Here is an 18,152-nt window from a genome sequence, read left to right on the forward strand (position 1 = left end):
TACGTCAGCTCCCACAGTAAATACGCCAGCAGCAGCCAGTGAAATAACTAAACAGGTAAAACAGCTAGAAGTTTAATCTAGCACACACCAATCACATCTGTTATTATCTTGAACTCCTTGAGCCCCACGGTGGGTGCCAAAAAGGTTGTGGGTTAACCGTGGTAGGCTGCTAAGCACCACACAGCTGCTTCCTCACTGTGGGATGGGGGAAGAGGAAAGGAAGAATAAAAGCAAGAAAACTTGTGGGATGGGATAAAAATTGTTTAATAAACAAAAGAGAAGTGGAAGAAGAGGGAAAGAAAACAAACCAAGCAATGCAAAGGCAATCCCTCACCACCTCCCACGGGTAGAGTGGTGCCCGAGCAAAGGATGATCATCCTCTCTAAACCCCCTCTTTTCCCTTTTTATTGCTGAGCATGACATCATATGGCATGGAATGTCTCCTTGGTTAGCTCAGGTCATCTGCCTGGTTGTGTCCCCTCCCAACCTGTTGTGTACGGCCCAGTCTATTCAGTGAAGGGGTAGAGTGAGAAACAGAGAAGGCTTTGACACTGTGCAAGCACTGTTCAGCAACAGCTGAAACATTCGTGTGTTGTCAGCACTGATTCGGTCACAAATCGAAAACACAGCACCCTACAAGCTATTATGAAGAAAATGACCTCCATCCCGGCCAGACCCAGTACACGGGGAAGGAGGTAGTTCTGCCCGCCCAAGCCCACGTGGCTTGTGTGTTCCTGCAGCTCTTTGGGTGAAAACCAAAGTCAACGTATCTTCCGTTCGGTTGTTTCCGCATCTAGCTCTGCTCACACCCGTAAATGCTGCCCTCGGTGTGAGGGCAGGTGAGCAAAACTCCAGCTACAGTGAGAGGAGCGGTGGGTGGCAGCGGGGAGCTGTGCTGGGTTGGGACACGGCATCTCCTCGACCTCGCTGCGTGCCTGGGCGGAGGCTCGAGCGCTCCCTCGTCGGTCTGCTCTGCTAAGTGAAATTGCCTCCTGCTCAGAGGCCTGATGCCAAGGCAGCAGAACACAAGCTCGGATTTACAGTCGTGTGCTGGGTGTAAGTGCAGGTGAAACTAATCCTCTGCAAAGACGTTTCCCAAAACATCTGCTGTGTTCCTTTATATTCTCCTCTGAGGGGTTGTGGTTCAGTTGAGTTTTAATGTTCTCGTGGCTGAGAGCACCCTTCCAAAATATTAAAGCCTGAAACCCCATTGTAGGTCCCCTTTCCTGACTATTCAGCATTTTTGGTGTTTTTTCTAGGTAGTGAGCAGCTTTATAGCGCTAAATATTAAAAAAAACCCCAACCTTCTGCTAGTTGTTTGAAAACTGCAGCGATCTAAAGTAGATTTCAGGAATTGTGTGCTGCCAGCCTTGCAAACAGCCTGAACTGTGAGCAGTTCAAATAATAAATAAATGGGCAGTTTCTTTCCATCATTGGGATTTCTTGGGAAAACGCAGCTCAGCCTGGATTGCTAGCTGGTCTTGCTACCCTGTTGCCTTTGGTAGGCACGCAGACACCCTTATTTTGCTGTGGTTGTGGATAACTCCTGTACATTTATGAAGGGCCAGCGCAGAAGAACAAGATTGCCCAAGAAAAGCATCAGTCCCTGAGTGGTGGCTTGTGACAGCCCTGATTGCTTGGGCCTTCATTTGGTGTCCTTTGAGTCTGTGAGAACTGTTAACTTCAGTGGGTGTTACCTGGGCCCGTGGTGTTATTTCTGCTCTTGTATCCGTCTGCTAAATCACGCTTAAAAGGAGCAAAATTGCTATTACTCCCACCTATATCATGCAAGAAAAGCCTCGTTGCCAAGGAAATGTTGTGCAATCATGAATGAGATACGAAGTACCTAGTTCTTTCTTAAAGATTTGCATAATGCAAAAAAAATGGGAAGAATTTGGAGGGGGAATCATGGCCATAGATATGGATGTTTGTGTAACACACCTGGTGCCGTTTGCTTGGGACTTTGTGCAATCCTAACTTACTTGTCCACCTCAGTGACCTGGAAAAGGAAGGTGAATTTTCAAAACGAAGGGCTGCTGCTTGCGTGATGAGAAGGACAACAGGGTCTCGCGCAGAGGGCAGGGTAGGGACCCGCGTCGCTCCTGTAAGTTGGAGCAGTTTACAGTGTTTGATTGATAGCTGTGGTTTTATGAAACCGTTTTCCTCACCAGGTGAGATGTTGTGTGTTTTGTAGACCAAACACACCGGCCACAGCCACCTGGCTGAGCCACCCTGTTTGGGCTCGAGGTAATTCAGAGGGTAGTGGGAGAGGTGTAAGGTAATAGAATTACCTCATGTTTTCTGTGGTTAAAGTCCCGCACACAGAGCAGCTTAGCTGCTAGGCGGTAACTTGCTACGACTTGACATCTGCAACTGCGCCTGCAGCCCAAAGAGGGGGAAAAATAAAAAGGTGGTTGACTAACTGTTGTCGTTTTCTGGCTAATAGGTGTTCTCAAAAATATGTTCAAATCGTTACTTCAAAACCTCCTTCTCCTGCACCCTAGAAGGATGATTCATTAGATACTCTCGCGACTGTTCTCCATACTCAAATTTTGTTTTGTCATTATGCCCCTGAGCCTGTGTGGTTTGGTTGATAAGGCCACCTTTTCTCTGTTTGCCTTACTTAAAACATAGGTTTCCTGCAAGCATGCTGCTGTTGTGTGTTTGCACAGTGGCGGACGCTGATTTCGGTGGCTCTATCAGTTGATGGAGCATAGCAGATTTTGGCACCCGGTTGGGGAAGACTGGGCGAAGCTGGCTGAGATTTGTTCAAATGCAGAGAATTTGCCTCGGTGCTGGGAGGCTTTGCTCTGGGTGAGGCAATGCCAGTCCTCGGGCTGGATCTGGTTCAGGTGACAGTGCTGGGACCACGGGCGCTAACGACGCTGCGCTGCTGTGAGTTGGCTCCTGCCAAGGTTAGCCAGTGATTTCAGTGTGTGCAGTCCTGCAGGCTTAATTGGTGTGAATTAGACATCAGGAAGGTGCCTTTCTCACACTGAATATTTGCTAGCAGCTGGTCAAAAGGCCTTTTGAGCACCATGCCTGTGTCCTGCTATTCCATTTATCCCTCAGGGAGAGCTCTGTCAAAGCAATGATGATGGTTTCAAAGGCTAGTAGAGGTTCAGGTGAAGCTGAGTGGAAGGGAAGGCAGAGAGGAGCCACCAAGCACTGGTCCCCTGTCTGCTTAGAGCGCTCAGGTCTGGCTTCGTGGTGGCGGCTCCAATTTATGTCTGGTTTAAAGCTGCTTTTAAAAAAATTAAATATGTATACATTTTTAATTTTAAAGCCACCCTTGCGCCCTGTGTTTCTGGGTTGTGTTGCTTCTCTGGGGAGGGCTGCGCAGGATCTGTCCCCTGTTACGGGCTCTCTTTTGCTCGATGCATGAGAAACAGCCTCTCTCCTCTGTGCTAGCATCCCTCCAAAGACTTTGCAGACAAGCCTCTTGCCTTTGAATCTTCTTTCCTCATGCAGGATCCACCCAGCCAAAAACAATAAAACATAAAACTGGAAAGAGAAAACAAAAAAAAATAGGGACCTTTTGTGATTTTTGTCTTTTGCTGCCAGTTGGCTGCACAACTTGAAACTACTCAAATGCTCTTTTTTTTTCCCACTCCTTCAAATCCATTCAAATGTGTTACTCTTTAAATTGCAGCAGGGATGCCTGCGAATAACTCGCAGACCCAGAGCGACAGATGGAGGAACTGTCCCGCTAAACCCTTGGTTTTTTGGGAACAAAAGCTTTCTGTGGTCTCCGTATGGACCCAGGGCAGCACAGCTCCTGTATGAATTTGTGCTACAGGGTTTAAGTGGTGGCAGGCGGCACCAAGGCCCCAAAACAGGCCTTTGCCTGGGGAAGGAGGTTCTCTTTTAAAACCTCCATCATGGTGAGTACAAAAGGCAGTGGGCTGAGTAAATAGATGGCCAAACCAGAGCGAGGTGGCGTGCGTGGAAGATAATCGCTATACAGTTAGGCTGTGTAACTGTATGGGGTGTATTTGGCAATATACAGTTAGGCTGTGTAACCGTATGGGGTGTATTTGGTGAGGGGTTGGTACCAGGGGCTGTGGGGGCCGCTGTGAGGAACGGCAGGGCTGCCCCGCGCTGGGCACGGCCGGTTCCAGAGCAGCTGCACCACAGCCCAGAGCAGAGCCCATCAGCAGCGCTGGCAGCGCCTCTCTGGAAACACGTTTAAGAAAGGGCAAAAACACCAGAGAGGAGTGAAGGGGGATAAAAAAAAGTGAGAAACAGTGCTGTGAACACTGAGGTCAGTGAAGATGGTGGGGAGGAGGTGCTGGAGCAAGGGGATGTTCCCTGACAGGAATCGTGACCCATGGAGGCCCCACGCAGGAGCAGGTTCTCCTGACAGGAATCGCGACCCGTGGAGGCTCCACGCAGGAGCAGGTTCTCCTGACAGGAATTGCGACCTTTGGAGGCTCCACGCAGGAACACAGGGAAAGGATGAGGAGAACGGAATGGCAGAGAGGGACTGTTATGTCCTGACTGTACGTCTCCCAATTCCCCATCGCCCTGTGCTCCTCAGGGAGGAGGCAGAGCCATCAGGAGTGAAGGAGGGAGGAGGTTCAGCCATGGGGAAAAGGGGGTAAGGTGGTGTGTTAGTTTTATCTTTGTTTCTTGTTATCCAATTCGATTTTAATTGGCAATAAAGCAAATTAATTTTCCCCAGGTTGAGTCTGTTTTGCCTGTGACAGTAACTGATGAGGGATCTCCATATCTTTATATCAACCCGTGAGCTTTTTCATCTTACTTTTTCCCCCTGTCCTCATTGGGGAGGGGGACTGATAGCGCGGTGGGGTGGACATCTGGCAGCTGGCCACGGTCAACCCACCACAGTAGCAAACATTCATTTTTGCTACCCTAAGTACCACTGGTGCCAAAAATGCTTGGCACGATCCCTGTGTCATGGCCGTAGCAAAAGCCAGATGACTGTTGTTCATAAAAAAGTGCGATAGTAGTTGTTTCTGTTAAGGTTTTTGATCTCACTTGGCTGTGCTCTGGTTCCTTGGTGCCTCTGCCGTCCGTGGAGGTTTCATAGGTTATTCCTTATTGAAGACAAGTGTAGTGGCAAGGTAGAAACAGAGGCTTATTTGACTGAATGCAAGGGTGAACCTTTCCTTGTCCATGAAGTGTCCAGGGCAATAGCTGCTGCATTAATAACCTTTGTTTTAATAGAAATAGTGAGTGTAATGGGTTTTTTAATAGATATGGGGACTGTTCACAGAGCAGTAAGAGTAAAATGGACGAGAGCGGGAATGAGGTTCATGCCTTTGTGTCAGCGCTGCAGGGTGGCTGCCTGTTCTCCCTCTGCTCGGGGGAAAATGGGGAGTTTTTCCATTGTCAAACCCATGTCTCTGGGGCTGCACACCTTCTTGTTCCTACTCTTGCTTCCTTCTTTCTCCTGAGAGTAGGATTGGGAATTGAGAGAATTTAACCCCGTTTAGTGCCTGGCATGTAGTTCTGCATGTCGCAAAGGTAGACGGCAAACCCAGGACCACCTTATGAAGCTGTAGCAGCGAGACAGGGCAGAGGCACACCAGTGGAAGGGAAGCTTTAGGATCTGTACGAGCAGGAGTTCAAATGTATTCCCACAAAGGATTTGGAATGGTTTCCATTGCTGTTGCATATGGGGTATTTGTAGTTTTAATCCTGTTCACTTAGGGTGGAACTCACTTGCGGGGAACACGTGTTTTGTGTAGCGTTGAGTGGTGGCCAAGCAGCTTTCATTTAGCAGTCCAGTTCCAGCGAGGGATTCCCACGCTGGTGCCATAGCTATAGTAGGAAAAACCTTCCTTGGCTTTTCCGTGAGTTTTCTGTTGTTGTAGTATTTCAGAATTGCATCGGTTCCAGGAAAAGGCTCATCCTGACTTCTCTTTGAATGCCTGCCTGAAGAGACTGAACTCGCTGGGAGCGCATTGCTGGTTCCTGGCAGGTGGGGCCGGTAAAGATGACAGTGACATGCGCAGGGACGCTTTACTGTAATTGCCTCTTTTGCTCTCTGTCATGTACTCCGACATATTTAGAGCCCTAGTGATTTGCAAAACGAAGATGTGATTTATGGTATTCTCTGCATACTTTGTGGTAACTTTGTTAATGCAGGAAGTTTATTTGTGGTCACTAAATCTTCAGTCATTTAAATCAGATTTAAGTTGTTTTAAAATTTATATGGTTTGGGAGCAAAATTTCAGCCTCTCTGAAATCACTGGCAAAACCACCATTGCCACTGGGATAAGATGTGACCTGTGATGCTTTGACAAATGCGTCTTCTGAAAAAACTTTCTGCTCCTAATTGCATTCCTTTGTTCTTTTTTCCTTAAGTCTTGTGAAGAAAACAATCTGAAGACAATGCATCTGTGACCCCTGATACCAGCTGGCGAGCCGGGGCGATGGAAGTTATAGAGGGCTGCCAGCATACTGGTCCCGTGACAGCTCCAAATGGATATGCAAACAGGATTTTCCAAGCAAACATGGAGGAAGGGAGTACTGACGTGTTGGAGGTCTGCGGTGCTGAGCACTGCACCTCCAGCGATGCAATCCCGAACGAACGGGAGGAAGCACCCAGGTATAAGAAGATGACCAAGGGCAACCGGATCTGGAATTTTGTTAGACGACGGAAAGGACTCTCTACGAATAAAGGAAGACCCCAGTCCATGATCCTACTGGGAGGTACCTCTGAGGTCTCAGAATTAAAAAAAACATCCTTCATGGACAGGGTAAGGCCATTAAAAAAGGGAAGAACCTCCAGGATGCCTAAGAATGCGGATTTGAGAGCATCCAGAGTGCAGGTTGCTTGTGACCCTGAGGAGGACCATCATGCCAGTGGGCAAAGAGCTGTCTACAGGGTTAAAAAACTGGGTGACAGTCGGAGGCCCTCCCGCCACTCGTATGCGGGGTACATTGAAGATTTGGATTCTTCTTTTGAAGACATAGAGCTGAATATCAGCATTCCTGAAATTGATGCCAATGAAAGTAAATGTCTCAGGGATATTAGTGTCAGATTACACAGTGAAGATAATGATAGTAACTGCCATAGAATACCAGCTAGAAAGAGTGAGTCTTTGAATTTTGAAAACTTTAAGAGTCCTGCAATTACAGAAGGGGACAATCAAAAGAGGTGTGCTGTGCTCCCACAGGAGAGCAGAAGAGGAAGAAGCTCTGATGTCTGGAGCTATCTGAAAGGAATTTCATTAACTAGCAAAGATAATGCAAAGCTTCCAGATCAAAAGGCTGAAACCAATTTCCAGAACTTAGAAAATATAACTGATCATTCTACTTCTTATTTTGACTTTGATATGAGATGCGAGGAGAATCTCAGCCAGCGGAAAAAATCAAACAGGGCAGCCAAAGCCACTACCTTTGTGGGTGTTGTGAGGTTCTTCACCAGTGTGGCCGAGGCAGCTCGGAGGCTGCGAGGCTCCTCAAGGGCATTTTCACCTGATGAGAAAAGGCCTCAGCGGAGTTTCCGAAGCTGGAGGCAGGATGTTACCTCCCACAAAGAGGACTTGGTTATCGAGAATGAGAGTGCAAGAGCCTTCTGCACGGTGGGAGCGTGTCTGCAGTCCCCAGATTCAGGCACATGGGACAATCTGAGCTTTGAGAGTTTGGCGGGGAAGGAGCCCATGCAGCATTGCAAAACCACAGAAGCGTCGCAAGACATTGGCTCCTCTGCCCTGGGCAGCAAGAATGATAGATTTAATGAAACCTCACTTTCTCCCTTTGGGCCAGAACCATCCATCTCCCACCTGCCAGAGCTCACAGATGGCTCTTTCACTGAGCTAAATACTAAAGACTCCTGTGAGGATCTGATCAACTTTCCACAGACAACTCTGACTAAACAGATTCAGGATTTGGGCAGTACTCCAGAGAAGACACAGGCCATGGGCAGGGACCTGCCATGTTCTCAAGATCTTCCTGTGACATGTTCTCAAGATCTTCCTGTGAATAAGCTGGATACTGTGGACCTGGGCCGTTCATCAGCTGCTGATGGTGACTTTTCTGCAGTGACTGAGGCTCAGATCCACCTTCCACAGACGACCCTGACTAAACTTGATACCGAGGACGTGGCTTGTGCTCCAGTGGTTGCTAAAGACATGGATCCGTCTCCAGCGGTGGCTCAGGAGCTTTCAAAGACAGAACTGGATATGCAGGACTTGAGAAATTCTGAGCTGCCTTTGCAAGATTTGTCCAGAGGTGAGCTGGGGATTCAAGACACTGGCAGTACTCCAGAGAAGACACAGGTGGTGGGCAGGGACCTGCCACGTTCTCAGGATCTTCCTGTGAATAATCTGGGTGCTGTGGACCTGGGCTGCTCTCCAGCTGCTGATGGTGACTTTTCCGCAGTGACTGAGGCTCAGATCCACCTTCCACAGACGACCCTGACTAAACTTGATACCGAGGACGTGGCTTGTGCTCCAGTGGTTGCTAAAGACATGGATCCGTCTCCAGCGGTGGCTCAGGAGCTTTCAAAGACAGAACTGGATATGCAGGACTTGAGAAATCCTGAGCTGCCTTTGCAAGACTTGTCTAGAGGTGAGCTGGAGATTCAAGACACTGGCAGTACTCCAGAGAAGACACAGGTCATGGGCAGAGACCTGCCATGTTCTCAAGATCTTCCTGTGAATAATCTGGATACTGTGGACTTGGGCCATTCTCCAGCTGCTGATGGTGACTTTTCTGCAGTGACTGAGGCTCAGATCCACCTTCCACGGACGACTCTGACTGAAGAGATTCAAGATGCTGGCAGTACTCTGGAGAAGACACAGGTCGTGGACAGGGACCTGCCGTGTTCTCAAGATCTTCCTGTGAATGATCTGGGTGCTGCAGACTTGTGCTGTTCTCCAGTTGCTGATGTTGACTTTTCTGTAGTGACTTTTTTAAAATGTGCCACAGTTAAAGGACAGGTTTTAGAGCAGACTGATTGCCGCATTAAAAGGCGCGGAACCGCTTCATTTGTAGAACAAAACTCTGTAGAGATAACGGACAATGGGGAACAGTTTAACTGTAGCGACGAGTGCCGTCCGTTCCAAGTGCACGTCTCTAGAATTGTCTCTTCTGGACGGCTCAAAAACGGAAAGGTAAGAGTAACTTTTACTGTAATGTTTTTGGTAAGACCATGCTGTTACACATCTTATGAAGATGGTTTGCACTTGAAAGCGTTCCTCATTGGGATTTTCAGTTAAGTAGACCATCATATGAATGATGGCGGTAGACACAGCTTTTGTATCAGGCTGAGAGGAGTCAGTTAACTGGTGTATCCCTGAGCTATTAGTGTAAACCTCCAGCGCTGCTCCTCCTACGGCCCTTTGGCCATTTGTTTGTATCAGTGCCTCCAAGAGGGCTCAGGCAGACGTTTATGTATTTCTAGGCACTACCTTTAATGTTTTTCCTCTCTGCATTTAGTTCATTTGAAGTAGAAACTTGTAAGAAGAGTGCTTTCGACAAATTTAGAGTTTTGAAGTGGTTTGTTGATTTTTAGTCAGTGATGCTGGTTACAGCACAGCATCTAGAATACCAGTCAGAGTCCTGGCACACAGCGCAAGCACAGGAAAAAAGAAAAAGGCGGCCCATGTCTTGTAGAGCTCATCAGATCATTTCTCTGGCAGTTCTAAATGAGCTCTCCAAACCTGTCAGAAGTTGTGTGGCCTCAATAGTTTGGTGCTGAGCCTGTAGCAGAAAGCCTTGCTAAGGGGCTGGGTGCATAATGTGAGCAAAATGCCTTCCCAACGTGACTACACGCCGAGTGCTGCCTTGCGTCTGTCTCTACACAAAACGCCATAGCCTTTTGGGATGTTAAATACCCAGACCTAAGTGAAAGGTGGGGAATGGTGGTGGCTCTAATTATGACAATGCATTCCTGTTTGTTACAAGCAAGTCTTTCAAAGCCCTTAAAATTGTCAAAACATTGAAGCGGACATTGCATTTTGGACTAGGTTCTGGATATTACAAATCTGTATTGTCCAGCTTAATGCTAGGAGACCTCAGCAGTCCCCTGGCTAAGGGAGTCATACCTGCAGAATGAGAAGAGGCCTCCTGAAGCCGACAGACTCCCCCGTTAACTCTCAGCCCATCGCTATAGCACCTGTGCCTGTACCTCTGTGTGTGGAGCAGGAATCCGTGAGCGCTACCAGTCCTGTCAGCCCTGCCAGGTCACTTGCCAGTATGGCCCAGCCTCGTCTCTCGCAGCAGAGGCACTTTTGTGCCTTGCTCAGCCGCTGAAGGGTCTGCTGAGGCTCACGTCGCTCCGTGCTGGTTGTGGAATCTGTACAGGTTTGTGGACAAACCGTGGTGGGACTGACTGCAAAGCCCAGCTGTTTTCTTTTGGCTCCCTGCTGATTAGCTGAGGCTGAAATGAAGACTTTTTTTAAGGTGCCAGGTAGGGAAATTGGGTAAATTCATGAAGAAACTTTCTCCTTTCCTTTTGGGCTTGGAGAGACCAGAGATGTTACAGAGGTGATGACATTGTTCCCTGTTGGAAAAGGGGTCACTGTAACTTCTGAGCTGAGAGGGGAAGTGTTTGAAAATTGGCAGCAGATTAGAAATGCCGGGGGAAAAAAATCTGAACTTCTGACTCCCAGCTAAAATGGGCAGTACCATTGTTAGTTATTCCTGGATTTGTTTTTCTGCTCCATTTTGTGTAATACAAAAAAATAAAGACAGCTCGCTGTGTAATTCCAGGCACTTACGAAGTGGGGTGAATAGGGGTTAGTCACTTCTTGTGGTCTCTGGAAGAAATGTTTTTAGGAGGAGCTTGAATGAGAGGGCTGTGGTTTGATATCCCCTCACAGGGACCAAGCTGAAAGTATTCTGGGCAGGAGCAAGATAACAGAGGCACAAAAGGATTGAGCGGAGCAGAGGAAAATATTGGCTCTCTTTTCCCGGAGCAGCCACATCTCTGCTAGCTGAGGGCAATGGCTGCATGCCTAATCACAGAGCTCTTAGGGCAAAATCTGAGCCATTTCCCAGGTCAGCTGTGTGAACAGGAGATGTGGTAAGCCCCAGCTCAGCTGTTGCAGCTTACAAACATTACCAAGAAACTTAAATATGGTGCTTGAGATAACTGGACAGGAAACCTCCCCCAAGTTCCCGTCGAGTGTGGCGATAGCAGTACGACCTCCAGATTGCTGTGGCTTCCGGCTTCGCTTCACGGCAGGCCCGCTGCCTCACTAGGCAGAAGCAGCAGCGGGATGGAAGGGAAAGCATGCAGCCTGCCCTCGTTTGTAAACACCTTCTGCATCCCAGAAACTCGGACTAGAGATTTAGAAATGCACAGTGATCTGGCGGCAGCATCAAACCCAGAGCAGTCAAGAGTGAGGCTAAAGGAGGGATGCTCGTGGATAGGAACGGACCTAGAGAGTCCACCAGCAGCTCCCGTAACCAATGTCCTGAGATACCCGAGGGATTTGCTTGCCTATCTCTCATCAGGGAGCGGCACTCGGAAACGTTTTACCAAAAATAAACATGCAAGAGGAATAACTTCAGCCTGAGCATGACAGTAGCAGCAAACTCCAGCCTCGTATTGTTTTAGGGCTAAATCCAGCATTTTGCTGGCACCTGCTCCTCAGGACAGTTGTTGGCCCTCCTGCCTCCACTCCAGGCTGCTCTGCGTTAATCGAAGGATTTGTATTTCAAGTGAGATGCTCAGCCACAAGTAGGGAGAAGGTGCTGCCAGGACGGGGTGGCTTGGCTTGGTCAGCTGCTGTAAGCAAGCGCTCCAGCAGTTTTAAAGTGTGCTAGCTGTGTAGAGCAGAAGTAGCTCAAGCAAATATTTTCAAAACAACCTACAGATTGCCCCAGAAAAAGCACAAAAGCGCCGGTTCTCACTGAGGCTCCCTGCCCGAACCTGTTAGGAGGTGATATAAGAGACTGAGGCTGGTATAGCACAAAGGATGCTGGAGTGGGATTTAGGGGACCTGCACATTGGTCCTAGCGTCTACCAAATCTGTTTCACTGTACTCTCCTGCAATTAATGCCCGTTTCTTGCTTTCCTAGTCTTCCCTTTTAAAATTTTAATGTCTTTGGGCAGGAGCTGAGTGATGTTATAGGCAAGTAACAGCTCAACAGGAATTGATCTTAATGCTGTAAAGGAAATAGCATTGTAGCAGCATTTTAAGAGCAGCTGTAGAAAGGCAGAAAACCACTTACTTCTCAAACTGTCCCCCTGCCTAGTTGCTTTGAGACCCCATCCCAAATTCTCATTTGTTCTGGGAACTTGTGAAACAGTGGAGATAAAAACATTTTGAAGAATTGAAAGAACAGGAAAGGTCAAAATATAGATTGTCAGTGGGAAATGAATTACTGATTTCACCATTCACACTGCTACAACTCTGGAATGAAGGTGCCTTCCTTGTTTTGAGAGAGAGAGATGAGAAATGAACTGAAATGTTTTACTAGATTTTGGACAGCTGCAAACTAGAAAAGTTTCCATTTTCCATGTCCCCACGGAAGTGAATTATCCTCATCCCACCTCTAAAAACACCACAGCATCCCAACAGGGAGAATGCTGCTGCAGGGACTGGGGCATGGCCCCAGAAGTTGTATTTGACACTTCCAGCAGCTTGAGATGATGCTTAGGTGGAAGGAAGATTTGATACCACATAGACTACTTGGCGGTTCCAGCTTTTCCATCTGGGTTTCAAACCACTTGATGTGTCCTTGGATAGGGTTTGTGGGGGATTTGATACTTCCTTTGGGAATGGCACGAGGAAAGGTTGCAAAATATGCATCCGATTTCGTATTTCAGGCATCAGTTTAGAGTTTTTGGGACCCAGAAACTTGATTCAGGCTTATTGCTGGCAGGGAGATCCTGCTTGTCTCAGGGGCATGCACAGGGACTGGGCACGGCAGAGCATTTTGGCTTGTGTCGCCCTTGCAGTGAAGGAGCAGAGGGTTTTCACTGCAGTCTTTTTATGCCCTCTGCTGGCTTATTTGTGAAATAAGGGTTTATTTTTTACAGAACAGAAAACCTTATCTTTTTCCTTAGGATTTTGAATTTTATCTCCAAAAGGTTTACAGACTGCAGCTTGCTGCTGGCTGTTGTGGCTGCACATAGACACCAGCTGGTTTTGTGATGCCATTTTCTGGGGGAATTATGATTACCAGAAGTGTGAAAATGAGATTTCTACAGGTTTGTCAACCTGGGCAAAAGGTGTCCATCCCATAGGTGCCAGGCTGACTCGGGATGCCCCGGGTTTCCCAGCTAGCTTGGTTTCAGAGCCCTGTAAGGGGCTGCCTGATTAAACTCACTCCTCAGCATCACAGCAGATGGTTGCAGATGTTTCTCTTGAGCAGCTGTTGAGTTTGTTCCTCTGAGTCCCATGCTTAGAAGCCAACCTGTCCGGGTGCCATAAAGGTGCTCCCTGTTGCAGAGCGGCCCATGCTGATGGCACAGGATCGGTGCCTTCATGGCGTTATTAGCTTTTGTGATTTCTGTGTTGCTCTGTGTGGGAAAACCAGAGGTTCTCCCTGTGCGGTGGGTCTAACTGGAAGCGCAGGATTACTGATTTGCCTGAGTGTGCACATGCCAGAGGATGCGTTTGCAGATTTGCGATCTGATAGCTGGGGCATATCTCGGATCCTCCCACAGGTTTGGAGCTTTACTTTAGCAGCTGCAAGTGCCTTTTCACGAGAGGAAGTTACAGCAACTTTCTTTTTCTGCGTTTGATGAGAAATTGCAAGTGATGTGCAAGAAGTTCTCGTAGTGACCTTTAGCTTGAGATTGTTTTATTGTCTCTCTGCTACAGAACATTTGTCGAGCAGCTGCAGAAATGGGACTGCGGAGTCGATTTGTCTTTTCCCTCCCTGCCCTGTTGAATGACTCCAACCAGGAAACGGGGATTTCTGAGGGCTGATCTTCAGAGCTCTCTTCATCTCCTGGTTATTGGCAGTAAACTGGGTTGTGTGTCACCCTACTGCTGGTGGTTGTGCTTACAAAAGACTTCATAGTCCTTCCAAACTAAGAAAAAGTACTTTACTTTCTAAATCCTGCCGTTCCCAAAAAAGCACCATACTCCTCTCTGTAGCAAGGTACGATTTAGTTGCAGAATGAAGTTTCTGTGTATTTATGGCTTTTAATATGGTTATGTCTGACAATCATCTTATTTTTAGTGGAGACAAAATCTCTAAAGCCAGTCTCCAAGCTGTGCAGATTTTCCTATTTTTAATAACCACGGGGTGCTAGCAAAATCTTGAATTAAAGCCTATATTTAGTGCTATGTATAGTGGGGTAGGGTTTTTTTGGGAAACATATTTTTAGCATTGTCAGGGAAAGGCAGGTTGAGTTTGCAAAGCCGATAGGCTTTACATGTATATATAACCAGCCGCCGAACACATGGATAATTCAGATTTCCACATGTTTTCTTAAAATACTTGTTGGGTCTTGCCTTCATCTAGTTCCCAGCCTCAAAGTTACAAAAGGCCACCTCCTGCCATCCTTGGTGCCATCAGAGTAGTGATATGAATGGGGACCTCTGGGCATTGCTGGCCTGCGTGCTAAAGGGACTACGTGTCCAAAACTTCTCTGGGTGGAAGGTTTGCTTAGGCTTTTGCCTCCTCCCAGCTGTTATCCAGTCAAGAGAAGCGTACTGGGTCACTGGACACAGTGCCGGTGCTGGGAGCAGGGAATGGGAGATCAAGCCTTAATTCATCCACAGACTCCCACTGTGCCTTTGGGGTAATTATAGCCTGTCCGCTTCGTTTTTCGCCTGTAAATAAAGATAACAGCACATTAGTGAAAACTGGGGCTGCTGGAGTCTTGAGGACAGATACGCTAAATCATACGAGGCACCCAGTTATTAGCAGAGCTGTGGAAGTATGACAGATCTGTCTCTAATTGAGGCTAGAAGCCTCCCAGTGAGGACCCCCTCCTGTTTTCTTCTCCTGACCTTTGTAAACTGATTTTTCTGGTGATTTCTTGACTCTGAGATTATACACAAGACTTCCATGGTGTCACATGTCACAGAGAATAAAATGAAAAATAGGAGTTTGAATTGTGATTTTTTTTTTTACAAGAAAATTCCATTCTGCAGAATATCACTGTACAAGTTGTCTCTTTCAGGATCTTTTCCTCCTGAAACAGGATAATAAAAGTTGGAGTCATCCAAAAGCGAGGGAAACTCCAACATTTTTCTCCAGTTAGCTATAAATGCTAATTCATTCTTTGGAGTAATATTACCAAATGTTAAGGTATAACTGGGGTATTTGACCACTTTATGGGTGCTTCAATCAATTGCAAGTATCTTACTGTTTCACGTAATATTTTGTAGGCTATTGATAGAGAGGATGTGTCTTGTTAGAAGGTGTTATCAGTCAGCTTCCAGAGAAACTGCTGTGATAATTTCTGCTTTCCTCTATGAACCTTTCAGGAGAAATAATTGTTCTGGTTTTGCTAAAAACATACCTGGGCATTTTCAGAGAATGAGAGAGAGGTCCCAGTTTACTTTTAAGTGGTTTGGACCATCTGAAACTGGGCAAGGGCTGTATCTTGTGTTCTCCCTGGAGATGAGGCACACTATAACTGAACCCCCCCCCCACAATTGTGGTGGTAGGTGCTACATACATTAGAGAGAAAATGGTGTAGAGGGGTGTGCTGTCGGTGGCCCCCTGTAACAGACGTTCAGAGGAAGGTGCAGACCAAACCTGTTTGGTGCATCGTGCCCAGCTGGAGGCGGGTGTGTGTGTGTGCACTGGGTGCTTCGGCACCCTGTTCTGGTCCAGACGGCGAGGCTGTAAAGAGCAAGCATCAGAAATGCTGGGCAGGGCGATTAGGAGCTAACCTTTTAGCAACAGTAGCAGGACTTTGGACCTGTTTTGATCAGCAGGGAATATTACCTGTGTTGCATGCCCTACAGTAAGCTAAACCCCAATATTTTGGGAAAAGACGTAGAAAAATTCATCAGGGTAACACGGAGGGCTGAAGCATGGGCTGAAGCCCATGGTCCTTGGTGGATTTGGTACAGAGCAAGGCCAGGCCATCTGCAAGCAACTAGGGACATCTCCTCAGTCACACCAGAAGCCACCAGGAGACGATGTAGGGTGGGTAGGAAGTATCTTGAAAGAAAAGCAGCTGTGCTTATAAAGAGACTTGATTTTAAAAATATTGGGTTGCAGGAGGGTCAGTGCATTTGTACTAGACCTTTGTTAGCAGCTGAGTGATGTAAGACTCAGCTTTTGAAGGAGGACGGGCGGTGGCTCTGATATGTTCTTTTGCAGTTATGTATTCCACCAAAGCGATTCAAATCCATCTACACGTGAAGAGTCCTTTCTCTCCCCAGAAGGCTCTCTGTACCCTCCTGATGACTCCAGCAGCACAGCAATAATAGCAATGCTGTTATGTTTATTCACCTCCTGTCCTCTTCATAGACCATCTGTAGGCTTCTGTTTATGGAATTGGAAAAGACCTTATATGACCTCTGGAAATACCTGGAAGGGAGTGTTTGGTTAAGATTTTTGGGAATGAGGAAAATGACATCCTGTTACTAATTTAATTAACTTTTACATGGATCTTATTATCAGGAAGACTCTTGAGTTTTGCAGGAATTGTTCTTGATTGGTATCCCAGCTTTATTCTAAGAACTTGTAACTTTTATTTTTATAACAGTGTGGGCAGATCCTATTATTACACTGCTGAATGAGCGCACACATAAACAGGCTGTTCTAAATCTCGCCGTTGCAAACTTGTTGCTCTGCTCATGACTATATCTTTCAAGTCCCGGAGATCTTTCTGAAAAATCCTCGTGTTCCATTTTCCACTTGTTACACACATGTCTCTTGAGCATGGCTGTGCATGGAGACCAGTGATGACTAATAGTTGTAACCTGGCAAAAAAATCCAGAAATTAAGTCTCCTGTTTCCTGTAGGCCACCAAAGGATGCATCTCCTAGTTGAGTTCAGGAATGCCTGTTGAAGCAGATCTCCCAGCTGTCCACCATCAAGGTGCTTTGAATGCACTAATTGCTCTTAATGACCCTAAGCAGTCTCACCTGGTGCCTCTGCACCATACCCAATGGGCTTGGCAGCCCATTTAAGCTCTGCCCTGGGCTCTCAGTCCTTCCTTGAGCAACATGGGAGGAGGAGTGCTGGTCTCCAGCCCAGCTATGGGCCCTGCTGGGCTAGACACCAACCTGGGGCCTGATTTTCTGGCTTCACCTTGGAGTTGCCTCACCACCATGGACCTGCCCGAGGATCAGGGGACTTTGTCTGACCCTGATCTGTAAACTGACTCATCTGCTTTACCTTGGACCTGCTTCATCACCAGGAATGTGCCTAATGATGTGAAGTCTAGCAGACCCTCGCTACCATCTCCAGACCTGGCCTGGTCCTTTGCTTGGGCACCATGGCGTGGGGCTGGCGGCTGAGGCCCCATCCTGCCAACCAGGTTATCTCTTTGGCTGCTGGTTTGCTGTCCCTTAGAAAGCAGCCAGCCCTCGCTGCACGTCATGAAGCCAACCTGAAATGTTTTAGCTAGTACTGGGTCCTCGGCACTAGCTAATTCACTCCCTGCGTGTGCTTCTGCTGGGACTTTGTAACGGGAGAGTAGATAAAATGCTGCCCAGAAAGCGGACATCTTCATCATGTGTTCTTCTCAGAAGTGCCTCGGAGGCTAAATGCCACTGGAAGTTGTTGGATTCAAACACCGTGATCTGCGTTCAAGGTATGAGCCCCATGCAACGGGAGTTAGGGCGTTCCGACACCAGAGCCAGCAAGTCTTAATCTTTCAGTCAAAAACAATGAAGCGGGTGCAGATTGCACTGAGAAAGCCTAACGTGTGTTGCGCTGTCTTGAAAATTATATGTATTATTATATGTTTTGTGATTGCTTTGTCTGAGGTTTGGCACATTCTTAAAATTCTTCTCTGACCCTTTTCTTGCCAGCCGATGTCTCATCCTTCTCAACCATCGCCGCAAGCACCACCCTTCAAAGTCCTTGTGGAGAGATGTCGCTCCGAACCCCTCTCCCAGAGCACCCCGATGGGGCTGGACCAGGTGGGAGGGCGCATGCAGCACTTGCTCAGGAGACGCGGTGAGTAGCTTTGTGGTGTTCTTCTCTCAGGTTTGATTTTTGGTCTCGCCCATCCTGCAGAGCAAGCCAAGGGCACTGTGGGTTGAAAAGTCAGAAGTGTGGCTTGCATCCATGCTTGTTAC

General features: G+C 47.5%; 1 protein-coding gene across 4 annotated transcripts in view; it reads left to right on the plus strand.

The window, feature by feature from the left end:
• ARHGEF9 (Cdc42 guanine nucleotide exchange factor 9) overlaps window positions 1–18,152 on the plus strand; it is a 222,624-nt gene that overhangs the window by 20,587 nt on the left and 183,885 nt on the right. For all 4 annotated transcript variants that reach the window (XM_087748352.1, XM_087748353.1, XM_087748355.1 and 1 more), the window contains 2 exons: window positions 6,334–9,089; window positions 17,883–18,030. In XM_087748352.1, the coding sequence (XP_087604478.1) occupies window positions 6,402–9,089; window positions 17,883–18,030 (2,836 nt within the window). In that variant the 5' untranslated portion in view covers window positions 6,334–6,401. The remainder of the gene's footprint in view (window positions 1–6,333; window positions 9,090–17,882; window positions 18,031–18,152) is intronic.

This window comes from Nipponia nippon, unplaced genomic scaffold (genome assembly GCF_047370975.1).
Source record: "Nipponia nippon isolate SJK-2023a ecotype South Korea unplaced genomic scaffold, ASM4737097v1 scaffold_12, whole genome shotgun sequence".
Taxonomy (NCBI): domain Eukaryota; kingdom Metazoa; phylum Chordata; class Aves; order Pelecaniformes; family Threskiornithidae; genus Nipponia; species Nipponia nippon.